This window comes from Hyaloscypha bicolor (genome assembly GCF_002865645.1).
Source record: "Hyaloscypha bicolor E unplaced genomic scaffold K444scaffold_44, whole genome shotgun sequence".
Lineage (NCBI taxonomy): Eukaryota > Fungi > Ascomycota > Leotiomycetes > Helotiales > Hyaloscyphaceae > Hyaloscypha > Hyaloscypha bicolor.
Window position 1 is genome coordinate 92,511 of NW_020194546.1, and position 25,777 is coordinate 118,287.

Sequence of the window (25,777 nt, forward strand, 5' to 3'; positions counted from 1 at the left end):
GAAGGTTCAGGGGCTCGCTTAGGAGTATCCACGGGCCAACCGCCCATCCCCCAAACCGCTCACCCCTTTTCACCACAACAACGGCATAAAACCGAAATTTCAAGTAGATATTTGCAATCAGCGACCTTGGTATAGTAATTCAGAAAGTTTTTAGCATTTCCCTAGTACTTTTAATAAAAAAATCACAAAATTTTGGTGTTCTACCTCTAGCGAGGCTCTAGTAAGGGATTTGATAGCGGGGCAAAAATAACAAAATCACTACCATAAGCGATTCTAGCCGCATTACTAGTTTGAAATGAATAAATAGCTGTCAGGATATCGAAAATACTATAAAGTATTAATATATAATAGGATTTGGAATTATAATGAAGGTATAATTAAAAAAAACAAATTTTTTGGGATGGGCAGTTGGCCCGTGGATACGAAGGCCGACGGCATTAAAAATCGTCCATATTCGCTAGTGCAAGGAACACCAAAATGTCTTAGTTTTGAAAATTGTGCGTCACAACGCCACCACATCCGTATGCTTTAGTTCAAGCTTGATAGGATAGAAAAGAAGCTCAAATATCCTTCATTTGTATTTTGGTGACTTTAAAATTATAGGGACGTTTTTCGCGAATTTTTGAATGGGGGGAATGATTTTCAAGGCTCTCGCTTAGCAATTTAGACGATTTTTAATGCCGTCGGCCTTCGTACTTCTATCACGGAGATAATTGAACTTCTGCCGGAGAAGTCATATGGAAGTAATCAGCATCCAGCGTCTTGAACCCAAAGTAAAGAGCAAACATCTATTACCACATCTCTCACGGCGACACGTTCATAGCCTCGGCGGAACTGAGATCTGGCATATCTGCTTTATGCTTTGCCGATAGGATAAGGTGTTTCGTCAGAGGCCTGCATGCCTCAGTGCCTCCGATGCAGCCTCATGCATTGGAGGCTGCGAGCCCCACCATCAGCCGCTCCTTCGAAGTCGACCAAATCCCTCGAGAAATCGTTCCAGCCTCGCCAGCATCGCTCACCGCAGCCAAGCCTAAATCCTAACGACCATGACCACGTTGACGAACGCATTCGCATAGTCGAAGAGATTGGGCATAGTCGCGGAGTGTTATTGCGTTGATACCACCGCACGTCCAACAGCCATGGACGATGCGGATCCCAGAAATTTCGGAATCCCCTCAGCTCCTGATCGAATCCAGCGAAGGTTGTCATCGAAAATCACACCAGCTTTTCGAGTCCCGTCTCCTACAATCCGGCGAAGGAGGTCCTCCGAAGGCTTACATCCGCATCCTTTCGCTCCCGGGCCGAAGCGACCATTCAAGGTTCCTTCCGCAGAGCCACGAGTCCCGTCACCTCCTCCATCAAGGCAAAGGGGTCGCGTTCCTCGCGTTTCCCGGGAGCAACGAGTCCCGTCACCTCCTACAGTCCGACAAAGGGTGTCCTTCGAAGGTTTAAGGCCTCACCATGGCGGCTACGAGTTCCGAGTTCCATTACCTCCTATAATCCGGTCCTCCCCAGGGTCGCCTGGCGGTCATCGCTTTTCTGATAAAAGAGTCCCATCACCTCCTACAATCCGACGAAGGGTGTCCTCCGAATCGCCACCTCCCGCCCGTCGCACTTACGCGTTCCGAGTTCCGTCACCTCCGCTCAATCGGCGCCCCGAAGGGCAGCGCAAAGACCCACGTAGTTTCAGCAACAACACCCTCCCAACGATCCGCGGGGTTTCCGACTACCAACGGGTCCCATTGAATCCTCCTCAAAGTCCTTCCCCTCCCCTACACGACCCTCGCAGACGCTCCTTCGACGATCGTGATACGCGTCCTCGTACTCCGCAATCGCTGTATCCGACGGTTGATACTGGATATTTGTCCCCTCCAGATGGAGTTGACTACTCCTCGTCTGGAGGTGATCGGCCACAGGGATTGAAGCGTTGGAAGAGCGAAAGAACCCCGGGTCCTAGGGCCGCGACCCCTACGGCCTCTATAACGCCGCCCAATTCAACATTTAGGTCATCGCTTGCTTCATCTCCTGGAGTGCTGGGCGACCAGGGATATCAGTACAGGGCTCTTCAAGACTTGGAAATTAGACTGGTTAGGGTTTTCCCGGAAAGAAAAACCATGATCAAGTGTGAGATAATCCACGCTTCTCTTGAAAAGCCCCCTCGATACGTGGCTATTTCTTATGCCTGGGGAGATGCGGGAAACACACGGAAAATTGAGCTGGAAGGTTCCCTTATTCCCGTCGGCGTCAGCCTCTATGGTGCTTTAGAGGCACTTCGTCAAAAGGTCGAGTCTGTACTAGTGTGGGTAGACGCTCTCTGTATAGATCAACATAATAGAGACGAACGTAGCCAGCAAGTCCGGCTAATGACCGACATATACTCGACAGCCGAGTCGGTAGCCATTTGGCTGGGCCCAGAAGCAGACGACAGCGCTTTGGCAATAGACTTACTCCGCGCCGTGGCAGACCAAGCCGATTCCCCAGAAAAGGTTTCCCGCTTAATATCCCGAGTTGGAAAACTGGACCTAGCCGCCGTAGTCTCACTGTTTGAGAGGGACTATTGGAGAAGACTGTGGGTTGTTCAGGAAATCTTTAATGCCAGATCTATCACAGTACACTGCGGGTCCACCAAACTTCAGTGGGCGGTGTACCAACGCGCCTCTGATGCTTTTAGTCGACACAGAGCTGACTTAGATTATTACTTCCCTGTAGGCCGAAGAGATTCGAGACGCCACACAATCTCGCCGAATCAGTTCAGTTACTCGCAGGTTTTAGTCTACCAAGGGCCCGGCAGCCTTCCGGATCTCGGATTATACATGGGGCTCGGGGAAGGATCCCTGCTCGAAGTATTACGTGCCTGTCGAAGGAAACTTGCCTCAGATGCAAAGGATAAGCTATATGGGATTATTGGTGTTTTGCCAGAGGAGACGCGCAAGGAATTTCGTGCTAACTATAGCCTTTCGGTCAAGGATGTATATACGGAAGTCGTCGACTATCTCCTCAAGACGACCGAGCGCCTAGATGTCATCTGTGATGCCATTCATTTCCCAGTTTATACAGGCTCGGCCAATCTACCCTCATACGTTCCGGATTGGTCACATATCCCTCAAACAGCAGCCATGGGCCACAAATATAATTTCTCAGCTGCAGGCACAACCAAGGCCAATTGCAGATTTCTCGATGAACGTCTAAATAAGCTTGAAATTTCTGCGATTTACCTCGATACCATCAGCATTAACGGCATTTCCGTAGGCACCCTCTGCACATTAGCCGACTACCTCATGGCATTTCTGCACTGGATGGCCTTGCTTCTGGCGAGTCTCGACAACAAAACAGAGGAATACAGCCTCAAGGTACAGAAGGATTTTTGCAGGACGATAAGTCTAGACCAGGTACCTCAGGCATGGGATAGGTCCGACCAGTGGCTAACTATCTGTTACCACGTATTTGCTTCCTTGCTCCGCGAGCGACTGCCTCATATGCCGCTCAATCAAAAATTGCGAGACTACGTCGACAAGATGGTGGATATCAGGCCTGAAGCTCGCAGGCAATTTCTCCAGAAACACTTCGGCGATAGGATGATGGGACGTTGCTTCTGTATCACAGAGGAGAAGCGGATCGGAATGGGCTCTGGCTTCATGTTGCCTGGTGATATCGTCGTCGTGCCTTTGGGCTGCTCCACTCCAGTTCTCCTTCGTCTAGAAGGAACTCGTGGTGAGTATCGGTTTGTCGGCGATGTATATATTCATGGGTATATGCGTGGGAAGGCGGTTGACCAGTGGAAGGATGGGAAAAGAGAGGTGAGCAAATATGTGCTCCATTGAAGAAGATAGGAACAGTGTGGCTAGTTCAATCCTGCTGCAGCTTCAGCCCGCCCACCAGATGAAGTCATTCTCCTGTGGCTAGTGATCCTCCAGGATCAATCTTTCGCAGAACCAAGCAGGCTTTATCTACTCCAACAGAATCTCAGAAAATTACTTTTTACTTGCGCGTTTTATTAACTAGCCCGCTAATGGCCTTAGTACCCCCCCCCCCCCCCCCCCCAACGCAAGCACATTATCTCCACGCTCTCTCTAGAATCTATTAATTTATGATTTTAATTTTAATTCTGCTCATGGACATGCACTCCTCTAAGCTGTATCTCCTCATCCAAGCTGCTTCTCCAACTTCGTATTTGCTGCAACCACAGCAAAGAAAAAGACTCTGCAGTGATCGAATTGTGTCGGCACATCTATTCCTTCTTTTCCTTGATTCGAATCGATCGGAAGGAGAGCCTTTTCTTGAAGAGATTCGGACTTATCAGAGGGAAGCCCAAAAGGATCAAAAAGAATAATCTCATTTAGGTTGGGAATTCCGGATATTGCCGATACAATGAAAGAAAAATCCAAGCTGCTATTCTTCAGATTCTGTGTGTACTAGTACAGTACATATTTCGGTAAAAATTCCAAGCTTTATCGATCTCGTCCTGATATAAATAGGGGCTTCTAGCTTGGTCTTCCCAGCTTGCACGGTCTTTCGGTGCATCAAGCATAACCGGTTCATACGTGATCCTTGTAACATAATAGCAAAACCGTTGGTGCTAGGGGATGCGGAGCAAATTATTAAAGCTGCTTTGATAGAAGACGAGATGGAGATGTAATACTATAAGTACTTCTCCTCTAGCTGCAAAGGCTTTGCTCACAAGCCGAAAATTGTACAAATATTCCGTGTCGATATATTTGGCCACAGCTAGTAAGATCTCTATTAGGAGTTGATCCATTGTATCTGAAGGAACGATAGTAGAACGAAATTGTTAACCGGAGCGGGTATATAACAAGGAGTGTGCCGTAATAGAGCTGAGTTTTTGTATTCTCAGTATAGTGAGATATTACCTAAAGGATTTTGGGAGTGGATGAGGAGCTATTGTCACAAAGCAAAAAGCCCTTCGGTCAGCCGAATATAAGTCGGCAGCTTATCGGCCGACATCGTCAAATCCTCAAGCAGAAGCCCACCTGACATCTAGAACAATGAAGTAAGCGAATGAAGGGGTGTGAAATTGAGCTAGCTCTTAGGGTACCCGTGTATTTAAATGTGGGTCAAAAATAAAATCATTGAGTGTTCCGAATTGAAGCCGATTTCGAACTTTACTGTAGGCAACAGTGCGTTTTTACTAACCTGGCGAATCTGGTGAATCTGGTAAACGAACTGGAATGATTACATAAAGGATTCACCCAAATCACTCAACCCCCCTAACCCCCTTCCCACTTTTTCCCTGTCGCAACACCAAAAATTTGAGATTTTTCAAACTCTTTAGAAAATTCTAAAAACTTCTAGAGGTACTTTAAAATGGTCGTAGATTACGAATATCAATTTGGATTTCTCCTTTCGTGTCGTTGCGTTGTTACGATAAATTAAAATTTAGGTGTTGTGAGATTTGGGTGGTTGACTAGCGCAAAACGAAACCCCTCAGAAAACAGAAGTCCCAACCTCAAGTTCCTGTGGTATTTCCTTTCGTATCGATCGACTTATGAGCAGATGGAATCAATCCACAGAATACATTTCCTGACTTTACTGCGTATTCTTCGAAGGGCTGTGACGCAGTTTTCGGTGATCAAGTGCTCTTGGCCATGACAGCTCACTGGAATGTTACCCACAGGTGAGCCCCAGACGTAGGACAGGGCTTTGTACGGCGGAGGATTTTCAAGAGATACCTCTATCAGTTGGATGGAAACTGGGGTGTTGAAGGTTCCAGGCAGCAGACGAGCAAGACGGATTGAGCTCTGGTGCTTGAGCGGTTGATGTTGGTATCTTTTGCGACGCTCGACCTCCTCAGCAGCCATATTTGTTATTCTCAATCATCGAGCCGAGACAAGGGCTGGTAGTCCCAGATGAACGGTCTGCGTAAGAAGATGGCATAGAACTGAAGTCCGTAGAATATCGTGGTTGAATAAAAAAGACTGGGCAAAGCCACAATGCCTTGCGTCACAAGGCACTCTTCACTTCACGTGACCGATCTTGATTCATTCTAAAGATTTGTGAATTGAAACACGGATCGATCTCTGGATAAAGAGAGAGCTTCAGAAGGTTCGTTGAATGTCTGGGTACAGGAAAAGATGTGGGAAGGGCGGGAGGTGGAGAAGTATGACTACCTCTCTCTGCACCTGAAGTAGAAGTGCGATCTATGAACACTGAATTTTGTCACTTGACTGTCAACACTAGACGGGCTGGAGTTCCTCGGAATATTTATGAAAGAGACGAGAGAATATTTTCAGACCATCTTTCAACTCCTCATGGCCCGAAATGAGTGACGACGGGAAGTACCCTCACAAATCCCGCCCCGGTCAGGGGAAAATCACGTGGCAGGACTCCTCCCGAGGTTTCCCGTCCCCCCGTTTGCTGCCGTGAGCTCAATATTTACCACTTATTACTCCTGTCCAGCACAATTGCGCCGAGAGAGCTCCTTGAACGGTCCGAACAACGCATGAAGTCCCAGCACCACTCTTGGGCTAATCGCATCAGACGGCTCAGACCTCGGTCCAGGCACAAGCAACTCTCAGATCCCTGAGCCCATGCGGGACGATAGGCTTCCAGCCAAGCCCAAAGCGGTACATCGGGGGTCTCCAGCGTGGGGAATGGCACTAACTCCTTCTCATGATCAGACCTCACCACCTTTTTTACTTTCAGTATGAAGGACGAGTATCAGATTTGTCTTATGTTGGGCCCCGTTATATAACATCACGAGGTTTAATCTATTTATATTAAACTCGTCTGAAGAGGATTTGTGCCTATTCTGGGTCCAGTAAGAGCGCTGAATGACCCCTAGAGCTAGAGTCGATTTGAAACGCGAAACAAAGCTCCTTCATTCGCGCCTCCACAGCACGGGAGAAACAAAATCGTTGGTGGTCGTCGATCCAAAAGACATTCTGACCTTCGATCGAGTCTGCCTTTCTTCTACGCAGGTGAATTATGGCCATTCTGTGAAGTGTCACTGTTCTGCTGGCTACGGAATTTTTGCAGTTGCAGCCATCGGTTACATCATTGAGGCTTCGCGGTCGAATTATTTACCGGGCTGGGAACAATCACAAAACCGGCTGGCCATTTTTGTGACCGCGTCCTTCGAACCCTTTCTCCGTTGAACAACACAGATATATGCGCCTGTTTATCTTCACATCATCGCCCGCGCGTATATCTCTCCTGCTTGCACGGCGTCTATCCACCTTCAACCCACGATTTACCACCTACGATCACGATCTGACTACAAGATACCACCGGGCCAGCGCTCCGACATCGTACGTCCGTCCACCGGAATACATGCGCGCTCGACCCTCTACAAACTACCCAGAATTACAGTACGCGCGCGACACGCATTCGAAGCAGTCACCCTCCCACCCGATCCTGGCGAAGATCACACACTTGAGGGGTTGACAGCAGAGGGAGAAATCGGCATAATGTGGAAAAGACTCAACAACCCTAAGGGCCGCCAACCGACATCTCCTGTTCATAGATCCTACGACGAGAAGGATTCTGGGTCCACGGGGTTGGGAATCAATCGAGTGCAATCACCTCCCGGCAAGGGCAGACCACCTCCGAGGCCTTCTCGCGATGATATGCCCCCCAGAGAACTTCCTCATCTCCCGTTGTAAGTCCTCGCCATTTCATTTCATTGAGCAATTCCGTATAATTTGGGGCAGCTCGGGGTAAACGGACTTGAAGCATCAGACGTTCAGTTCGTGCTGCACCATATCCGCAGACCTCGCGCGGGATGGCTTCCAGAAGATTGAAGGAACCCCAGCTAACACGAGAACAGTCAAGAACAGCCGCCCCCTCCCCCAGAACATCGCGATTCGAAGTTCAGACCTACTTCGTCAATCTATTCACAACCCTCCCCTAACGCTATAACGACCCGATTTTCACGAAACCAGTACACATCCCGGCAAAACCCGTACCCAGAAGAAGAGGTGTCCCCCCCAAGTTCGCCCGAGTTTGATGGTTCTATGAAGAAGAGGTATGTCGATTCTTTTGAGGATATACCGAGAGCACGCGATGGAGATGCTATACAATCCCCCGAAGCAAGCCCTCAGGTTGACTTCAGTGGCCTTCCTGAGAAAGCCATTCCATATGTGGACCCCAGAGTCCTGAGCCACAACCACCCAGGATTTCCCCTTTACCTTCTCATGTCTGCTCCTCAGTTTGTATACAAGAGACAAGCTAATAACAAACAGTAGCCAGTTTGAACCTGTTTCTCCAATAGACGAGATGCCAGATGTGAACCGACCAAACTTTAGTCAGAATAAGCCCCCGAGCAGGCAGGATGGGAGGCCAGGGTCTAGTTCGAAGGGCCCGTCCAGCAACATTCCAGTTCTGAGGAGAGAGAAGCGACGCAACCAGGTAGCGGCCGCTGCGGCAAACTTGGTGACTCGGAATGAGGTTGATGATGGCCCGCAAGGACGAGGAAGACAAGCTGTTGACCCCAGATGGGATCCTTATTCGGGAGAAATCACAACCAGCGAAAAGGGGAAGCCACAGTCCGTGAAGCCAGGTCAATTCACAGCACTTCGACCAGTCCACAAGGAAACTGGCATTCCTCTGGGAAATGACACCAATGTCAGCTCGGGACCAAAAGCACATACCTCTTTCGGAGACCGGGTTCGAAGGTTAAAAAGCAACACCACAGCACCAGTTGAGAAGCCAGAATGGCAGGGAGCAACTCGGACTGGCCGTGCAGCGATAGTATCCCCAGTGGCTGATCAATTCAATATTCCACCACTCAACATCCCTAGAAAAAGCAGCAAACGAGCTGGATCAGACCTTGCTTCGCCTCAATCTGGGTCGAGTACCCCTGTTTCGGTCATCCGATCTGGAGATGGTGAAACGAGCCCTGCATCACCAAACACCACTGAACACGTCGACCCCACCATTCGCACTGTTCTTACAAACTCCGGTCGAAATTCTCCACGCGTCACCAATTCTCCAATAACCATCACACCGGATCCTGTCGCCGTGAATCAATCACAAGCAACCAAGACTTTAGCACGCAAGCAAGTACCCGGGCCAACAGAGGTCACTCGACAACACACCAAGCAAGAATCCACCGACTCGTACGAGCAACAATTTCGAGATAATTACAAGTACAACGAGGTCTCTATTCCATCAAATGATTCGTCAGAACCATACCAACAGCCACCATCCCGCTTCAGCGTAACAACATACGCCCCTTCCGAAGCACACGACTCACCAAGGCCCTCAACGGACACATTTGATCGTCCACCAATGCCGACTCCGCCACAGAACTACTCCTCCTTTTCCTCCACCGCCCAACAGGCTTCCTCAATCCTCGACCGCAAGCGCCCTAAAGTCGTCGAATCCCAAAAACAAAATGTCTCTCGAAAAGCAATCCCTCCTTCCTCGCCAGTCTTCATCTCAATGTCCCCACCAAATACCAACAAACGCTCCTCAAACATTGCCAAGACCCTCCCCATGACACCCGACGAAGCTCAATCCCACGATCTGGTCACCTCGCTTCAAGCGCAGCTCGACGACCTCGCGCATCGGAGAGGTAACATCACTAAAAGCATAAGACAAATGACGGAGCTCATGCCGACGGATAGTTTGGTGGTTACGGACGAAGTAAGACGGAAGAGGGAGATGGAGAAGATGAAGATTGAGAGGCTGAAGACGGAGGAGGCGGATGTAAGGAGGGAGGAGCATGATATTGGACTTAGACTGCATAGGGCATGGAAGCGGAGGGATAAGGAGGCTGTTTATGAGCCGACGGGTTTGTGGGTTAGGCGGGTTACGGGGTAAGCTGGAGGTAGATTCGTTTGTCTATACGCTCGAGCACAGCGGGGGAGGAGGAATGTTAACGGAAACGTAACGTGGGCAATAATTGGAGGGAGAGGCGGTTGAAGAGGGGTTCTCTTCTCGCTACGAAATAGCAGCATCTTTTTCTGTTAGATTAATCCGTTGGATCTTCATGGAGTTAGAGTGGTGGATGAGATGGAGGAGCATTAAGGATCAAGATCGTTTGCTTGTCTCTATGTAAGCAAGCGGATACGAAAGGGAGAGGAGTTCATAGCGGCTTAGATATGATATGATGATACCAGGCGTTTTTATGGCGTTGAGTGGTGATGAATGATATCATGGATTTTATATTGAAGCCCATAGTCTGTTGTATGTGGATTTGCGAGGGGAACAGGGAGAGGACGGGGATTGCAAGTGCAATAGATGACGAATGAAATTCTGCAGCATTGACTACTGAAGTTTCTTGTACATTACATTTGAATGCTCCGTCCGTACATTCACCAAGGCTTCTTCTACTTTGCATTATCAAAGTGGTTTGGATCTTTTAGAGGGGTATGTGTAACCCCACTCGCTCCCTTCTCTTTCTCCAGCAAGAAGCCCGAGGTAAGAAAAGTCAAGAACTAGGGAACCTCTTAGGAGCGAGTCCTCCTTATTCTTCCAGCTTTCCTTTTGTTGTGCAAGTGGGATGCAATACCTTTAAATATCTTGCCTCGTGCTCAGATTTGGCACGGGAGAGGTGGCCAGGAGGTGGCTTGTTGTTGTCAAAGATATGTTTTTGTTTGAAGTGCGTTGATGTTTATTATCACTTGCCATGACTCATCGCATGTAAGCAAAGCTAGAGCTGCTAAAACCAGATGTGAAGGATGGGTTTGATTTTGATGGAAGGTGGTAGGGATTCTCTAATTCTTTAGCCAAGCGGCCAGCAAGCAGGAGCTGCTAGTGCTCTCCAAAGTAATTAAGGTCAATTTAGAGAAGCCAGACATGATCTCCGAGTCGATTGACAGTTTATTTTTTCTGTCCTTGTGTATGTGAGCTCAAAAAGAATGTTCACTTGTGAGACGTTCACTCAGGAGTCCTTAAGTGCTAATGAAGGGTTTTGACTCCTCATTTTCCTGTCAGGTATCTGCAAGAAAGGCTCTTGCGGAGGTCAAAAAGTAAATCCACACATTTCCTACTCTGTTCAGCTACGCATTCAAGCCTCTATTTCAGACGCCCACGCCTCCCTCACATGATAAAAGATGCTCGCGGAACAGATCCACACCGATACGCCATCTTCGTTTACCTTGGCTACATTATACCCTCGACACCAGCAAGATACATAGTAGCCGCACGTCTTACCCTCTCTTTCTTCTCTGCTATGCTCACAATGGAGAGAGTAATATCTCTTTATCAAGCCAAGTGTGCTTCATTGCTATAGGAGTTGTGGAACATTTGGATGTCGGATCTTGCGGCAAGGCCCGCGACCTGACAACGAAAGTCGTCTAAAGAAACGGATGGTCATTATCCTTGATAATGCGGGTACCTTGAGACCGTCCATTCTTTTATATTCAGTCGTCCGCTCTTAAGACAAGGAGTACGATGTGGCAACGAAAGTTCATCCCGGGACAGTCCTCACTCTCACCATATCGTACAGGCATTGACAGTTCAGTACCGGAACTGTCTGATTTCTAGGTATGAAGAAGAACGTGTGGTTTATGAGTTACTCGTTAGCATCTCCATGCAAGCACACCCCGCATTGGTGGATAATAGTATTTGGCTTCTATATCGAGAGAATAAAGGGAAAGGGAGGTGGCTTTAAATATTGGTTACAAAGGTAGAGTCACTTGGGTGTTTTTTGCAGCGTATTTTCATTGCTCTAAACTTTTGTGTAGAATGAGATGACGCACAAGACCGCAACAGAGCGACTGTCTCTGAGGCTTCTGGGCTTTGGGGAAATGGGTGCAAGATGTAAGGGATCATAGAACGCCAGCGTTTGGAAAATTCAGGGTCTCGATTGAGATCAACGCTCCCAGGACCTTGAAGTATTCAAGGAAACCAATTCTATCAAGAATTTGCATTAATTGGCGTGGCGGTTACAAGCTACTGTTTTTATGCTTCTATTCTATAATTCTATAATTAATTATTAGTTAATTCGGGTTGTGATTTAAAAGTTGTTATGGGTGAAAATAGGGCCGCTGTTTTATTGTTCTGGGTCGGACCGACTATCCGTTCCGCTGCGGCCAGGGACGACTTTCATAAAGCGAATTTTCTCATCAGTTTAATTTGAAATAATTTACCACGAAAATAAATAAAGCTTAATTCCTCTTTAGGATTCCTAAAGCACCCTTTTGAGATAGTTAAAAATAAAGTTTTCATTAATTCTTATAAGTATTTAGCCAGGTGAAATGGATTAGCAATATGAGGTTTTGTGATGTTCTTGACTTTTCGCGAAAGTCGTCCCTGGCCGCAGCGGAACGGATAGTAGCGCTGTCATGAATCCTTGCCTGTTGAAATGTTTAGAGAAGGGGACGGACGAAGGCACGGCGTGACAACAACAGTTAGGTACATGGTAGATACATAAACCGCTTCTCGTATCTCTGCTATATGGAGCCTGGAACTTTTCACATGTAGCAGACCCCAGTATTGCTTGAAAGATCAAGGAGTATCAGAGGTGGAAGCGCATAAGGGCCAGCAAGACTTGCAGGTAATGATGGCTCCTTCTATCTTAAACTAGGAGGAACACTTTACGCTTTACGTAATTCTTGTGCTCTGGCTACAAGAGTTGTTAGGCGAGGAAAACTCCCTGAATATAGGGTAAATGGCAGGCACCATTCAAAGTACTTTGCTTTTCAAGGGTAAATTGAAGCTGGCAATAAATTTACACCATAGTGGTCTTGGATTTCTAAGATAGTGAATGGCAAAGAAAGTCACTTAGGTAATTTGTGATACTTGTGCCAGTTGAATTTCAAGTATAAAAGTAGAGAAGGATTTGGCATACCTGCTTTCCTACTCTGCACAATCTCTTCGCCGAAGATAATTGCCACGATGCCCAGCATGTAAACCTCAAAAGGCTAATATTGACATATTGCAAAAACAAGTCCAGTCTTCAAAGCTGGCTTAGACTTTTAGACTATGTGTGCGGGGGAGGCAAGAATGCTTGGAATTTTGCCAGGATAGATTTTTTGACAAGGTAGCGAAGTATGTCGCATCGCTGTACGACGTTGGTTGTTGTTAGTCGGCCACAAAGTCAGAGAATGGAGGAAAATGAGACAGAGACAACAGGCGGTGAATGCTCTGATGTTGGAGATTTGAAACTTTATTATAGTTATAAAGAAATATGAGAAAAGGGTTTGAAGATAATGCCGCCATGAATTGATGAGAATAGCCTGCTGACCACCGGCATACATTGGAAAGATCACACCCTTGCTGCAGTCTGACTTCTTGGTTATTTATAGAAAAAATCAATTCAGTAACTTGAGGGTCTATGCAAGTTCGCGGCCGATATTTATTACCTCGATATTGAGAAGCAAATGAATTGGGGAAGGAGGAACAGGGGGGTTAACACGTGACTCATCATTCCCCAGCCAGCCACGAGGAAGGTGATGAGGAGAATGGAGATCCATGTATCAGGCTCCGTAATATTGTTATTAGACCTCGCCCTTCGAAACCTTGTTCTTTTAATAGAATTGAGAGAACTTTAAAATGGAATGCTGAAAATTCAACTTCATGTGACCATGTCAAATTGTCAACCCTGCCTACCGCCCAATGGAGAACTTCAAACTTTGTGGCTTCCACCAACGACCCTTCAACTTCCACAAACCTTTTTTCAACATTTCGAAACACCGCGCGAATGCGAATGTTGCTCCGCAGAGGCTCGAGGGCGTTGATGCTGCATGCAAATCGTCCGATCGGCTTCCGCCAGCCAATGAAATTCCGGCATCGCTGTTGCGCGCAGGTCGGACGACCTGCTGCATGCAACGATGTGGCGTCGTTTGCGCTGTCATGAATACGAACTGCCAGGTACCCTATCCACACAAATTTCCCATTCTGTACAACAGGTCCCTTGCTTGCAAAGGAATATATTGTTTTTGCTTTCAGCCGCTCGTTGAGGAGGCAATAATCAATTTGCAATGCATGAGAAAGCTTTTCTTGCATTCCATATTATGTCAACTCAAAAAGTCAAATTTGTTCCCATCCTTCAGAAACAAGCCATGAGATCGTGAAATGAGAGGCTCTCAAGCCCCTTGTGATTTTGGCTGCGGTCGGACTGTCGGTTGAGGAAGCGGCTCAGGGGTAACGCCCAATTCGTGCCCCGGCACAAACGGCCGTCCGGATTTGGAAGCCTCCCAGCCTCCTCCCGGCGCCCGCCTGGTCTTACCCGAGCATTCTGAGTGTGGGGAAAGGGTCCAAGTTCCACCTTTAACGCCCTCTCTGCCCGAGAGCGCTTCAAACCTGGCCACATCGAGGTCCATTGGCATCAATGGATACGATCTGTGCTCAAGCTGAGCACACAAATGACATGCCATTCTGATTTAGAGGAGGGGAGTGCAACACTGCAAGCTCTTTGAAAGCATTTCCTCGGTTCGGATTTAGCCATAACGCTTGCATCAATAGTTACCGAGTCTTCTCGCTTGTGCAGGGCCAGTGCAACCGAACTGCAAGCATCTGGCCGTCAGGGGTTCAGTGAACCCAAAAATATTTCGCCCCTCACCTCTGATATTCAAGAGACACGATGATATAATGGCATCTGATAGATCCCGCAGGGGTACCGGAAAGGCCCGAAGCCCGCGCATTGCAACTGCACGGACAAGAATAAACCTTGCTTGTTCAGATGAACCTGTGTAGCTTCGGTTGGATATTTTTTTTAGCTCAGCCCGACAACGCCAGCTTTTGTTGTGCTCCCCCAAGTCTTATTTATTGATGTCCGCTCCCATTTCCTCCAATCCAACTCTCTCCCCTCATCCGTTCGGAGTTTACCCCACAATCGTTTCCTCTCTCACTAGAATGGCGACATTCAAGACGTTCGTTACAAGCATCGCGTTGGCTGCCGGCTTGCTGCAAGTCGCCAATGCCAGTGCTGTCAAGCGGTGGGGAGTTCCTCTCCCAGCATGCACACCAGCTACTCCATTCGTTTACGCCGGATGCTTCTCTGATATGGGAAGCACCGGTGCTCTGGAATACAGATCAGAGGTTAATTATGATACTATGACCATCGAAGCTTGCGTTGCTTTCTGCAAAGGTAACCCCCATCTGGGCGTCAGCCATGAAACACTACTAACAGGAACAAAGGAAACGATTTCAGGTATGCCGGACTCGAGTACTACGGCGAATGTTTCTGCGGAGCAACAGTGGGCGGTACTTTAAGTGATAATTCAAATTGCAATGCGCCATGCAACGGCAACCACTCAGAGATCTGTGGAGGGACGAGTAAGTCAATGTTTATCTACTCCCGAGTTCTCTCTTTTAGTAAATGCTAAATCTGGGATCTGTAGGCTACATCTCGATTTACCAAGATCCGACATTTCCACCTGTGGATGATACCATCATTACCGACTACAACTCCGTGGGATGCTACTCCGAAGGTGTTGGTGGCCGAGCCCTGGAGTACCAACAGAACCTGGACACTTCGACGATCACCATAGAGGCATGTCTCTTCGCTTGCAAGGACAATGGTTTTGCCTTTGCCGGCGTTGAGTTTGGTTCACAATGCTTTTGCAACGTCGTCTTGGGCAATGGGTCTGTGCCTCTCCCAGCCAGCTCGTGCAGTAAGTGCCTGCAGACCTGACCCCGGTCCACTTACAAACGAATTACTGACCTTTTGTAGATATGCCTTGCAACGGCAATTCTTCCGAGACTTGTGGAGGTGCTGCGGCGCTTAACCTCTATGTGGCCCCGGATCTTGAGTCCGATCAACCATGCGGATATGTCACTGTCTCGTCTTCGACGACTTCGTCAAGCACGATCCCAACAGTAAGATCATTATAACCTCCATCCTAAACGCGTCGTTCTAATCTAATTGTCCACAGTACTCCACGCCCGCTACAACTCCTACAACCACCCCTACGACGTCCTCTTCAACGACTCTTACAGTACGACATTTCTTCCAGAATCATGTCACATGACTAACTTGGGAACAGACTTCTACCTCGACTTCAACGACCACGAGCTGCGTAGGCTATGGGTGCGCCACACCCATAGTAAGAGCTGCTCCTTTCCTAGATGTTGACTAGATTACTGATCTGAGAACAGACTTCTACTTCGACCTCGACGACTTCAACGACCACACCCACACCCACAGTAAGAGCTATTTCTTTCCCAGATCTTGACTAGATTACTGACCCGAGGACAGACTTCTACCTCGACCTCAACGACTTCTACCTCGACTTCAACGACCTCAATGACCACTCCATGCGCAGGCTATGGATGCACCAAACCTACAGTAAGAGCTATTTTCTTTCTCGGAATTAACTAGAGTACTAACTCGAGAACAGACTTCTACCTCGACCTCAACGACTTCAACGACCACACCCACACCCACACCCACACCCACAGTAAGAGCTGTTCCTTTCTCAGATCTTAACTAGCTTGATTACTAACTCGAGAACAGACTTCTACCTCGACTACTACCAGCAAGTCGGTATCACTGTGCACGTCGACTGTCGTATCTACTCCAACCCCAACTTGTGAATATCAATGCGGAAAATGGTGCTCGAAACCTCTTCCACCCTTCTCCGACCACGGATCTTGCAGCACATCTGCATCCAACTGCGCCGTCCAGGTCTTTTCTTGCTTCATGAACGCCGGATGGCCCGCTTCTCAAAACTGCTTTGCCTTCTCAAACTGGTGTAACAGCGTGAGCAGCTACTGCTCAAGCAGTTGTCCAGGTGGAAACTGCAACCTCAATAGCTGCAAATCCAAGTGGCCTCCCGTCGGACCTCCTCCACCAGCCACTACATACTCTCCAACAGTTTATCCATGCACACAAACAACAACCCTCTCCAAATCAACCACCACCTCCAAACCAACAACCACCTCCTACGTCCCCATTCCCACGCAATCTTGCATCTGCAGTCAACCCAACAACCCCTCCAAAGGCTACTCCTCCACCTCACCCGTCGGCTCCATCTCGCTCCCCTGCCTCACTTGCAACAACCTCTACTCAGACTACAACTCCGGCAACCACTTCAAACTCTACACCTCCTCTGATACCAAATCCTGTTCTTCGTACCCTGGCGGCTCCGTGCCCCAGGGCTGCAAAGACAGCTGCGACTATCAGAAAACGGCGTGTCTGGGCACGTACGCGGAGAGCTGCAAGGGGAATTCGGCGCAAGATATTGCCGGAGGGAAGGACAGCTATGCGAGTGCGTGCAATAAGTGCCAGAGTCAGTGGAGCGATTGTTATGCTGCGAATGGTTGGGTGAGTGGCGGGAATAGGTGTTCGGGGTGGAATTCGGGGTGGTATTAGGACTGTAAAAGGTGAAAAGAGGGGAGAAAGACCTGAGCGATTCGATGATTGGGAGTCGCCCAAGGAGGAGGAATCAGAATCAAAACGAATATTATTGGCTAATGTTTTATTACAAATTAGGATGGTGGCACGGTGGAAAAGATGACCTTCATACTATCCTTAATCTATTTAAATAATATCGACTGCTCATCAGTCATGAACCTGAACATTCCTTCGGATTTGCACATTGAGAACGATTTTGAGTGTGATATGGACCCAGGTGACTAACAGGCGACTGGCCACGTAGGTGAGTCATAACAGCAGGTCTGTAACATATGATGCTCCTCAGCTAAGAAGAACAAAGCATTGAAACAAGACTCTGGCTCCGGCGATGAGACGACAGGCGCGAGTTCGACACTTCGCCTTGCAAATGATGTCTTCTATTCTACCAGTCATCTACATACCACCGGTATCAAAAGAGTTCCATATGTCTCCTCTCTACTCGTTCGTTGGGGACCTCGCACACTCCGGAAAGTTGATATTCTGCCAGCGTGACAACACATTTCGTCTGGTGTTTTTCAAAGCCGTGTTTGAGTGACAGCAAAAGTTGTAGCAGTTAGATCACTATCCAAAGTTTCAGTGCGGCTGAGTGCTCTCGAGACTTCGGAAGGGTATTGGCCCAAGTTGACGAGGCGGAGGAACGATTTCTTCCTTTGATACATAGGTTCCGGCTGGATACACGCCATAGAGTTGTCGAATTCTTTCGACATCATCTCAGGCACCTTATATATTGGAATTTTGGCGACTCTCGGCAGCGGCTCACGCCTGGCGGCTCCGGCAGGGAACTTGGGTGCTGGATTGAATGCAACCAGCGGTGAATCCGCATTTATTCAAAGGAGTGATTCTCGCCTCTCGCCGGTTCTAGAATATTGATTTATTTAAGTGGATTCCTCCTACCCTTTTTGCGGTTATGCCGTACCCCCGTCCAAGTCATTCCTCTATAAAAGAAGTGCAAAACTCACCTAAAGACAGTCATGGCAACACAAGGCGACAATCGCGATGAGGTCCTTAATCATGCTTAGAGGTAGGTATTGCATTGTGTAAATATATGTGTGTTTTCGACGAGTAGCTCCGTTCATTTCCTAACCTTGATTATCCTTGGAATACCTCGGAGCTTCAGTGAGCATGATGCTGCTTTACAAAGCCTTTGAGAAGACCGGATGATATCTGCTGTCATTGATATTTTGCTGTCAGCGTATTGCCTTGAAACATTGGAGAGCCTTAGAGGGTCCATACCACCTGGTAGGTAGGACGGCCGACATACAGGGTCACCTGCTATTGCATAAGCTAGCCTTTTCTTGCTGCATCTTCCTTGACAACTGTCTGACCCTGTGTACTGTGTCCTTTTACATCTCCATTTCCCCGCACGATCAGTTTGTTCAAATGTACTCGGAGAATGGAGAAGAGTCGAGGAAAAGGTTTGGCCTGGTCCATCGTCACGTGACAGTGCATTTTCTGTCCCTTTGTTCAACCCATTAAGTTTTTACCTAGTATCCCTCTTACTCCTACCAGGGGCCGCATTAGCAAGTGCAAATGCAAAGAGTAAAAGCCAGATTTTCCCACTTTAAGAGATTATATTGTGACCTAAGAGGTCCCCCCTCCCAGTAACTTTTAAAAGAGGGCTCAGTTTGAAGAGCAAAGTGTTTATTCTTGGAGGAGGGCCCCCAAAGCCCCTTAAGGAAAGGAGGAAGTAGAAGAAGGCAAGAGGAGTCTTTAATCTTGGGGGGGACCCCCCAAACCCCCCCTTAAGCCTCTGGCAGCTAGTCAAATATTTCTCCAGGTCATGTGATAGTGCATTTTGCCCCAGATCCCTTAAAGAAAGAAGGAAGTGGAAAAAAGTAAAAGGAGTCTCTAATCTTGGGGGGAGACCCCCCAAACCCCCCTTAAACCCCCCTTTAAGCCTCCGGCGGCCGGTCAAATATTTCTCCGGGTCAGGTGACAGTGATATTTTCTGACACGTGATTTTTTTGCCACACCAGCCCACCGCGCGTAACTAAAACCCAGCTTCCGACAAGTCTAAATCAGGCTTTTAATCAAGCATGATTGCGACAAGAATATCGAACCAAATCTCAACACCAAACCTCACTCCTGGTACTCAATCTTCCCCGTCGCCGTCCCTGTCCCATTTTCCAGCTCACCACTCTCTGTAACCCTGTCCCTCCTAGCCCGTCTGGCAACCCTAATCCTGCTCCCAAAAACCCTCGCCCATAGCGTCAACCACCATTTCAAACTCAGCGTTTTCTTCAGCACACGTAGAACAAAGATGCGGAACTCGGGTTTCAGGGCTAGGCCGAGGGAGATGCAGGTGATAACGAAGGACACAGGATCTGTATTACCTTAGTAGGTTTGGAGGGAGGTGTGCGGAAAGGGGTGCGGGACTTACACATGATGATGGAATAGAATCCAATCGAATGCTCGCCCGTGAGAAGTTCTCTGGCCTGTGATTGATGATCTTAATTATATTCTGGTAAAGGGAGGGGTAGGAGCGTACATTCATGCCGAAGAGGCCGGTGAAGAAGGAAAGAGGAAGCTGTAATGTATTAGCTGGAGGCCGAATACTAGAGTAGGCTGGGCTTACGAAGATAATCGTAACGATTGTGAAAATCATGATGGACCAGCCCTGCTTGACAGTTTCGTATGTAAGTGAAGTCGAAGCTTCGGCTTGATCCGCGGAGGACTTGGCATCTTTCCTTGCGGCGCGAGCTTCGATCACACTCGCCTGCTTTTGCTTGAGATCAAGCAGATCTTGCAACTGGGCTGAGTAAGCATTTGACAAGCTCTGATATCGAATGTCGCTTACAGCTCTATAGGTTGACTTGGCGGTCTTCTGAAGTTCTTCAATTTGCGTTTCCAACCTGGTGCTGTCGTGGAAGGATTTATCTTGCGTATCTAGAGACTGATTGAGCATGTCTCGCATGAAAGGTTTGATCACGCTGGTTTGCTGGCGCCCCACTGAACTGATGATGTTCAGCTCATCCAGGATGTCTTTGATCTCGGTCATTAAGTTCGTCTCAGTTGTTATGTCGAAGAGGTGTTCCATTGCCAGGTCAGTATACCAGTCGAGAGATTTGAAAGCCGCGTCCACGAGACTTTTCAGCTTTTTGCTTAAGGATACAGTCTACACAAGAATGGTCAGCTGTTTTGAGCAACTATGGATCTCGGCTTATCACTCACCGAATGAGCTGTCTGGACAATCTTCTCCAGATCTTTGAAACGGTCCAGAAGCTTGCCCAATAGCTGTGCTTCAATGTCCTCATATGTAAGTTTGATCTGCAGGTACACTTCCTTAGCATTCAATATCATGACTAGTTGAGCCTCCAAGTTTCAATTTCTGCTTACATTATTCCGGTTCTCAATTGTCTCTTGAAGCTCATAGTAGGTCTTCTTCAGCACATTGCCCTGCGAGCAGCTCAGCATTACAAATGGCAGTATTCATAATCTTTCCACTCACCCAATTTTGGTCCTCTACGGCCTCCGTGGGGTCTTTCCTGAAAGGTTTGAATGATCCTACGGAGCCACCTCTTGAGGGTGTTTGCCGAGAATCCGAAAGAGACGGCGTCGGCACGTCCACTAGAGCTGGCCAGTGTGCACCTTGGGCCTTCGCTTGGGCTTGAGCATCTGCAACACTTTGCTAGAAATTGGAGTATCAGTCAGCATCTTGCACGCATTGAGGAGTGTATCTTGGATGAGAGCACTTACCCCGAACTTCCTTCTGAAATCAATTGCAAAGGTTCTAAAGTTGTCTCTCCATACCTGGATCTAAACCAATTTAGTGGTTGAATTGGAGTTGGGTCTGCATATGTCAGAATTACCTGTGTCGTGCCAGAATTCTCTTTCCAGAAAGTCGAAAGGAGATTCAGCAACTTCGCTATCTGTTCCACACAGTTTAGCACTGTTTCTTCAAAGACCTCGAGTGGGGGCTTACATTATTGGCATTATGTGCTGCCCTGACGTTTCTGGAGAATGTTGCGAATGCATTTGATTGGTGGAAAGTCTGGCCGATTTAGCGGAGGTCCATATGGGTACCAGGTGAACAAATTACAATCTCATTGATCTCCATTTCAAACATTTGTATGAACTGCAAATGAGGGTGAAGATTTCTCTTTTGGAACACGCCACGCGCTTGATCAGCAATCGTCCAAGCTAGATCAAGCGCTGACTTTGCAGTCCTTTGCCCGTACGTTGTTCTATGTCGAAGCTCTCGTTGAACTGCGCTCCAAATATCGGTGGAATCGTAGATATCGTCTCCTTCCATATAGTCTTTCTCGTCGGCCGGATCGATAATGGAAAGCTCTGATTTACTTTTGGCTGGGAAACTGGTAATCACGGTATCTGCCAACAGAATGTCAGCATGACTTCATGGGTGGGATGCTCTGTATAATCTACCGCCGTCTATGATCCACATCCACAACTGGTTGACCATCATGACCTTCGGCGGATCCCAAGAAGCTTCGACCCGTTTTACTTCCTGGGCGTCCATCACTGCGACGTCAATTTCTGGGTCCACCCGGCTCCTGCTACTCCGCAAAGATGATTCAGATCTCTCCCACTTTCTTCTTTCCATCCATTCTGCTTTCCTTCTCTTCTCTTCCTGTTTTGTCTTCTCAGCCTCTTCGATCTTCCTGCGGTGCTGCTTTTTCGCAAATTTGTAGACGACTTGAGACACAGTTCGTTCATCGGCATCAGTCAAAGTACTGTAGTAGTATTGATCCAGTGTTCTTCGAACATGTAAACATCGATCATTCCTAGGATCGAGAAACGCTCGTAGTATCTTCATTTTGATTGTATCGTCTTCTTCGGCTTCGATCTCTTCGGGAGTGGGTCTTTTGTATTGAGGATCTCTGAACTTATCGGCAAGCTCTCTGATCAGGGCAATTCTGCGATCTAAACGGTCTCCACTGGTTGCCCAATGAAGATATGGCATCTACAAATGTAAGCTATTGCCCCAATCCCGAAAGGATTGCTAGGGTGAAAACTCACGAAGAGGACCATGTTGTGAGCTGTTGGATCTTCGGCGCACTGGCTAGGCTCGTTCGTGGTCTTCGCTGTATCCAGGGATAGTCTTGGGCTTGGAGTAACAGGTGTTTTGACTGCTGATAGATTTTCAAGCGGCGGCGCGTCGGAAATGGGTGCAACAACGGAGAGGGTGGCAGATTCCCAATCTAACAAGCGTGTGTCAGCCAGCTGCCTCGCTACATCTTTGAGACTTCGAGATCTCAGATCATGTGCTAAACGTGGCGGCACAATCATACGCACCAGTTGGAATTTCCGCAAAGAATGGAACCATATGCCTCGCATAAAGTGGGTGATTGGCGCAGTGTTCGAGGCATCCACGTTGCTGGTCTTTCCAATATTTGGCATTCAAAATATCTCCTGCCTTCAGCGCCTTCCTCTTCTTCTTCTGCGCATCTCCCTTTGCCTTCCTGGCTCGCCGTTCGTCCTTCGATTCGCACACCTTTTTGATGATTTCCTACACGAAACGTCAGTGAGATTGGGAGTCTAACGAGCCAAGACCGTGGGTCAAACCTCAACCCAAACCATATTGTTGGCAGGAACATGAATCCACCGAAAGTTGTAGCCGTCTTTTGTCCAGGGTAGATACGTCTCCTCGAGTGGGTCTGCTTTATATGCATCTTCCATGATCTCATCAGCTCTACCGAGCAGAATGTCTTCCAGTGGAGCGAACTTCGTAATATAATCATGACCGAAGAAATCGACGATGGGAGCTTTCATTCCAAACGTATAGCCCCCTTGAACGCTGGATGTAGCGGAGTCTATCGATGGAGCCCTCTCCTTCCTGGTAGATCTCCAAAGTTTCGGAGCATACGGCCCCGCTGCAGTAGGCGGTCCAGTAGCCATTTTAAGATGGTTTTCAGAGAGCACTCGACTTGGCAGAAAATGAGGCTCTGAGTTTACCTGTATCCTTCGCCTCTTGAACTCTCCAGTGGGGCATCACGGACTTTATGCCTGTGGAACCTTCCCCACGATGTTCAAACCGAGCCAGTCCAGCCATTCCGAGAGTTGGACCCACAAGACGCCATCCCTTGACTAATCCCTGGACAAAGGGTACACTCTGTGCGTGATTGACCATTCGGCGATGTGTGAATGCGTTGTCATCGGAAGCCGGCTGCGAACTCGATGCCCTGCAGCCATTAGATTATCAATCTTTTAAAGTTTGGCCAGGGTCGGTGAAGGAAAGAGAGAGAAGCTGAATGCAAGCAGGTGGCCGAGAGTGGTAACGGTCCGCCATTTTTGGGCCAATGGATTTCCTCCAATGAAAGCTGAATTCAAAGTATGGACGCCACGGGACGGCACGCTCTTATGTGCCCGGGAACTACCCACTCAAAATTCATTGTGCTGCAGGACTGCTGCCGCTCCGGAAGAGACTCTGATCCATTGGCCAATGGCTCGCCAAACGTGCAACCCTCGGTCGTCCCGAGTCCCGACCCGCTTCGTGGCAGCTGCACGTGGGGTAAGTGAGCAAGCTTATGCGATACTGTTACGCTGGTTGTCTATTTCGGGAATTGAGCCTCATGGTTGTCCTTCTCTGCCTCGAGATCAGCACAAGGTTGCTAGCGCTGCAAATGAGCTCTGTGGTTGGATAATGTCCCCCGCATCCTTGTGTCTGTGAGCTGCGAATGAATGCGCCAACGATGTCTAGAAATGGATGAGATATTGCAATAAAACTTCGATAGAATGGCATTGTGAATAAAGACATAACACTAAGATAAATAGAACAAAATACCTGACTATCGGACTAGGTTTGGTGATTCGAATTGAAGCCGCAATCAGGGTCTTTTAGCGTGGTGCGGCGCCTGCGTGATGCCACGTCCCCCAAGTCATGCTCTGAAATCCAATCACAGCCATGTACCGTTCTCCTTGGTTCTCATTATCTTTTAAATGCAACTTCAGTCCCTTCCCAAGACCATGGCCTCGGCCCTGAAGCCTTGAGCCTAGACATTCGTCTTCCTCTTAAATAGGAAGGTGGGATGTAGGTGGGGACGCTATCTCGAAAGTACCTCCATCGAACATCGAAGCATGAGTCAGATCGGCACCTCCTGCGATATCTTACAAGAAAGGATATAACTTATCTTTATCGTGCTTGTCAATCATTTTTCCTCCTCCAGATTGTCAATCGCAACTTCATATTCCGAACAGTTCAGATCATGCCTCCCTCAGATATCAGGTTCTTCACTGAAGATTGGACGATCACGGTACCATCGCTTCCCAACGTCAAATTCCTTCGATTGACCCCTCCACGGAGTGACGAGCAAATTAAAATCCTTTCAAATCCGTTGAACTCGCCTTTCGCCAGCCCATCAGATCTAGCAGAAGTATGGGACGAAGAAATGAAAAAAGGAGTAAAGGAACGGTTCCTGGCTCGATACAATTTGTCGAAGACAAAGTATCAAGCCTTGGAAATCGTGGTTGAAATCGACGGGGAGACAGTAGGCCAGGGCAGTGTTTACGAGATCCCGCAAGTACAGGCTGGACTAGCCAACATCGGGCTTACTCTTGCGGCGAGCGCGAGAGGGAAGGGAATAGGGAGGGCCGCGATGCAAGTCTTGCTGAGACTGGCCAATGAACTTGAGGTCAATCTTGTCCATGCGGGTACGATGTCGACCAACAAGCCGATGCGTGCACTTGCAAAGAGTCTGGGATTCACGGAAAGGGAAGAGGTGCTTTCGGTACCCGGACGGGGCGTGGTTGCCGATATTCTGTTCGAGAATGTTGACTACAAGAGATATAAAGACTTGGAGATGAAGGTTGAGTTCTTGGGGCCTGTGCTTGAGTAGACGCGTGGTTGTTGAAGGAACTCCAATGTCCTAGTTCGCACCAGTTCAATAGAGGAAAGAAAATGAACAGCCAACGTGACTTCACTCGAGGCTTTCTCATGGTGGCAAAAAAGCATGATTAGTTTTGAATGTCCTCAGTCGATCTAGACATTGGAAGGAGACCATTTTTGGATGTTCCCGGACTTTATAGACAACAGGAGGAAGCAGAGTTTGGATGCACCATATCTAGAAGGAGCTTTCGGAGGAGACGCGTCTGCAATAGCTCAGAGTGACTTGGAACATTGAGAATTCTCAGTGCCGCTGCAAAGACTCTGTACAACTTCCCCATCTCAAACCAGCCTCGTTCGTCATCAAAATGCGCATGCAGCGTTTGGCTCTGGACACCTGTTTCGAAAACATATAGAAAGTATAGAAACAAATAACCCTGAGTTTGTTGATACCTCCATATTCGAGCAACGAAATTATCTATGGAAAACTTCAATGGTCGATACTCGATGGAAGACGCGTCCGAGGCTTCGTAGGACGCGTTGTACCTAAAGTCGTGAAAGAATCACAATGAGGGGTCCAAAGACCGAGGTAGGTTCACCCTCATCTGGGAGGATTTTGATGTGACAGAAATTGCAGGGCTACGTTGGTTTGTTCAAATTGCTTCACCCAGATTTTGCTTGCTGCTTGAAGGCTGGAGTTGATGATGGACGGTGCTGATCTCCAGCAGAATGTC

The 25,777-nt window shown here is 48.1% G+C and overlaps 7 protein-coding genes across 7 annotated transcripts; 4 read left to right on the forward strand and 3 right to left on the reverse strand.

Annotated features, from left to right (window-relative positions):
- Positions 1-754: 754 nt before the first annotated feature.
- Positions 755-3,967, forward strand: K444DRAFT_609305 (uncharacterized protein). Its single transcript, XM_024879551.1, has one exon. It carries the CDS (start codon positions 1,140-1,142, stop codon positions 3,819-3,821), a length of 2,682 nt encoding a protein of 893 aa, XP_024740890.1. The 5' UTR covers positions 755-1,139; the 3' UTR covers positions 3,822-3,967.
- A 507-nt stretch (positions 3,968-4,474) lies between these two features.
- K444DRAFT_609307 (uncharacterized protein) lies at positions 4,475-4,764 on the reverse strand. Its single transcript, XM_024879552.1, has one exon. The coding sequence runs from the start codon at positions 4,754-4,756 to the stop codon at positions 4,577-4,579; it is 180 nt and encodes a 59-aa protein (XP_024740891.1). The 5' UTR covers positions 4,757-4,764; the 3' UTR covers positions 4,475-4,576.
- Positions 4,765-5,463: 699 nt separating this feature from the next.
- On the reverse strand, positions 5,464-5,953 carry K444DRAFT_609308 (uncharacterized protein). The gene has a single exon (XM_024879553.1). It carries the CDS (start codon positions 5,814-5,816, stop codon positions 5,502-5,504), a length of 315 nt encoding a protein of 104 aa, XP_024740892.1. The 5' UTR covers positions 5,817-5,953; the 3' UTR covers positions 5,464-5,501.
- Positions 5,954-7,424: 1,471 nt separating this feature from the next.
- On the forward strand, positions 7,425-9,780 carry K444DRAFT_521702 (uncharacterized protein; the record flags this gene model as incomplete). Its single annotated transcript, XM_024874146.1, has 3 exons — positions 7,425-7,615; positions 7,784-7,981; positions 8,199-9,780. The coding sequence occupies 3 exons, from the start codon at positions 7,425-7,427 to the stop codon at positions 9,778-9,780; spliced, it is 1,971 nt and encodes a 656-aa protein (XP_024740893.1).
- A 4,735-nt stretch (positions 9,781-14,515) lies between these two features.
- Positions 14,516-17,438, forward strand: K444DRAFT_555525 (WSC-domain-containing protein). The gene is made up of 10 exons (XM_024876710.1): positions 14,516-14,995; positions 15,046-15,183; positions 15,249-15,521; positions 15,581-15,726; positions 15,783-15,845; positions 15,894-15,953; positions 16,006-16,053; positions 16,106-16,195; positions 16,248-16,307; positions 16,364-17,438. The coding sequence occupies exons 1-10, from the start codon at positions 14,677-14,679 to the stop codon at positions 17,219-17,221; spliced, it is 2,055 nt and encodes a 684-aa protein (XP_024740894.1). The 5' UTR covers positions 14,516-14,676; the 3' UTR covers positions 17,222-17,438.
- A 1,700-nt stretch (positions 17,439-19,138) lies between these two features.
- On the reverse strand, positions 19,139-23,236 carry K444DRAFT_660680 (uncharacterized protein). Its single transcript, XM_024886495.1, has 16 exons — positions 22,787-23,236; positions 22,517-22,730; positions 22,241-22,422; positions 21,647-22,184; positions 21,303-21,592; positions 21,186-21,254; positions 21,073-21,132; positions 20,960-21,019; positions 20,712-20,891; positions 20,600-20,659; positions 20,435-20,530; positions 20,061-20,378; positions 19,839-20,012; positions 19,752-19,790; positions 19,644-19,698; positions 19,139-19,587 (listed from the first exon to the last, which is right to left on the reverse strand). Exons 1-16 carry the CDS (start codon positions 23,117-23,119, stop codon positions 19,343-19,345), a joined length of 2,913 nt encoding a protein of 970 aa, XP_024740895.1. The 5' UTR covers positions 23,120-23,236; the 3' UTR covers positions 19,139-19,342.
- Positions 23,237-24,285: 1,049 nt separating this feature from the next.
- K444DRAFT_609313 (acyl-CoA N-acyltransferase) lies at positions 24,286-25,236 on the forward strand. Its single transcript, XM_024879554.1, has one exon. The coding sequence runs from the start codon at positions 24,427-24,429 to the stop codon at positions 25,054-25,056; it is 630 nt and encodes a 209-aa protein (XP_024740896.1). The 5' UTR covers positions 24,286-24,426; the 3' UTR covers positions 25,057-25,236.
- The last annotated feature ends 541 nt before the right edge of the window (positions 25,237-25,777 follow it).

Coding starts and splice junctions, on each gene's coding strand:
- K444DRAFT_609305 (XM_024879551.1), top strand. CDS start 1,140: ATGGACGATGCGGATCCCAGAAATTTCGGAATCCCCTCAGCTCCTGAT.
- K444DRAFT_609307 (XM_024879552.1), bottom strand. CDS start 4,756: ATGGATCAACTCCTAATAGAGATCTTACTAGCTGTGGCCAAATATATC.
- K444DRAFT_609308 (XM_024879553.1), bottom strand. CDS start 5,816: ATGGCTGCTGAGGAGGTCGAGCGTCGCAAAAGATACCAACATCAACCG.
- K444DRAFT_555525 (XM_024876710.1), top strand. CDS start 14,677: ATGTCCGCTCCCATTTCCTCCAATCCAACTCTCTCCCCTCATCCGTTC. Junction 16,054..16,105: donor CGACCACACCCACACCCACA/GTAAGAGCTATT, acceptor ACCCGAGGACAG/ACTTCTACCTCGACCTCAAC. Junction 16,308..16,363: donor CACCCACACCCACACCCACA/GTAAGAGCTGTT, acceptor ACTCGAGAACAG/ACTTCTACCTCGACTACTAC.
- K444DRAFT_660680 (XM_024886495.1), bottom strand. CDS start 23,119: ATGGCTACTGGACCGCCTACTGCAGCGGGGCCGTATGCTCCGAAACTT. Junction 21,593..21,646: donor GATGTGGATCATAGACGGCG/GTAGATTATACA, acceptor TTCTGTTGGCAG/ATACCGTGATTACCAGTTTC. Junction 20,892..20,959: donor ATTTCAGAAGGAAGTTCGGG/GTAAGTGCTCTC, acceptor TCCAATTTCTAG/CAAAGTGTTGCAGATGCTCA.
- K444DRAFT_609313 (XM_024879554.1), top strand. CDS start 24,427: ATGCCTCCCTCAGATATCAGGTTCTTCACTGAAGATTGGACGATCACG.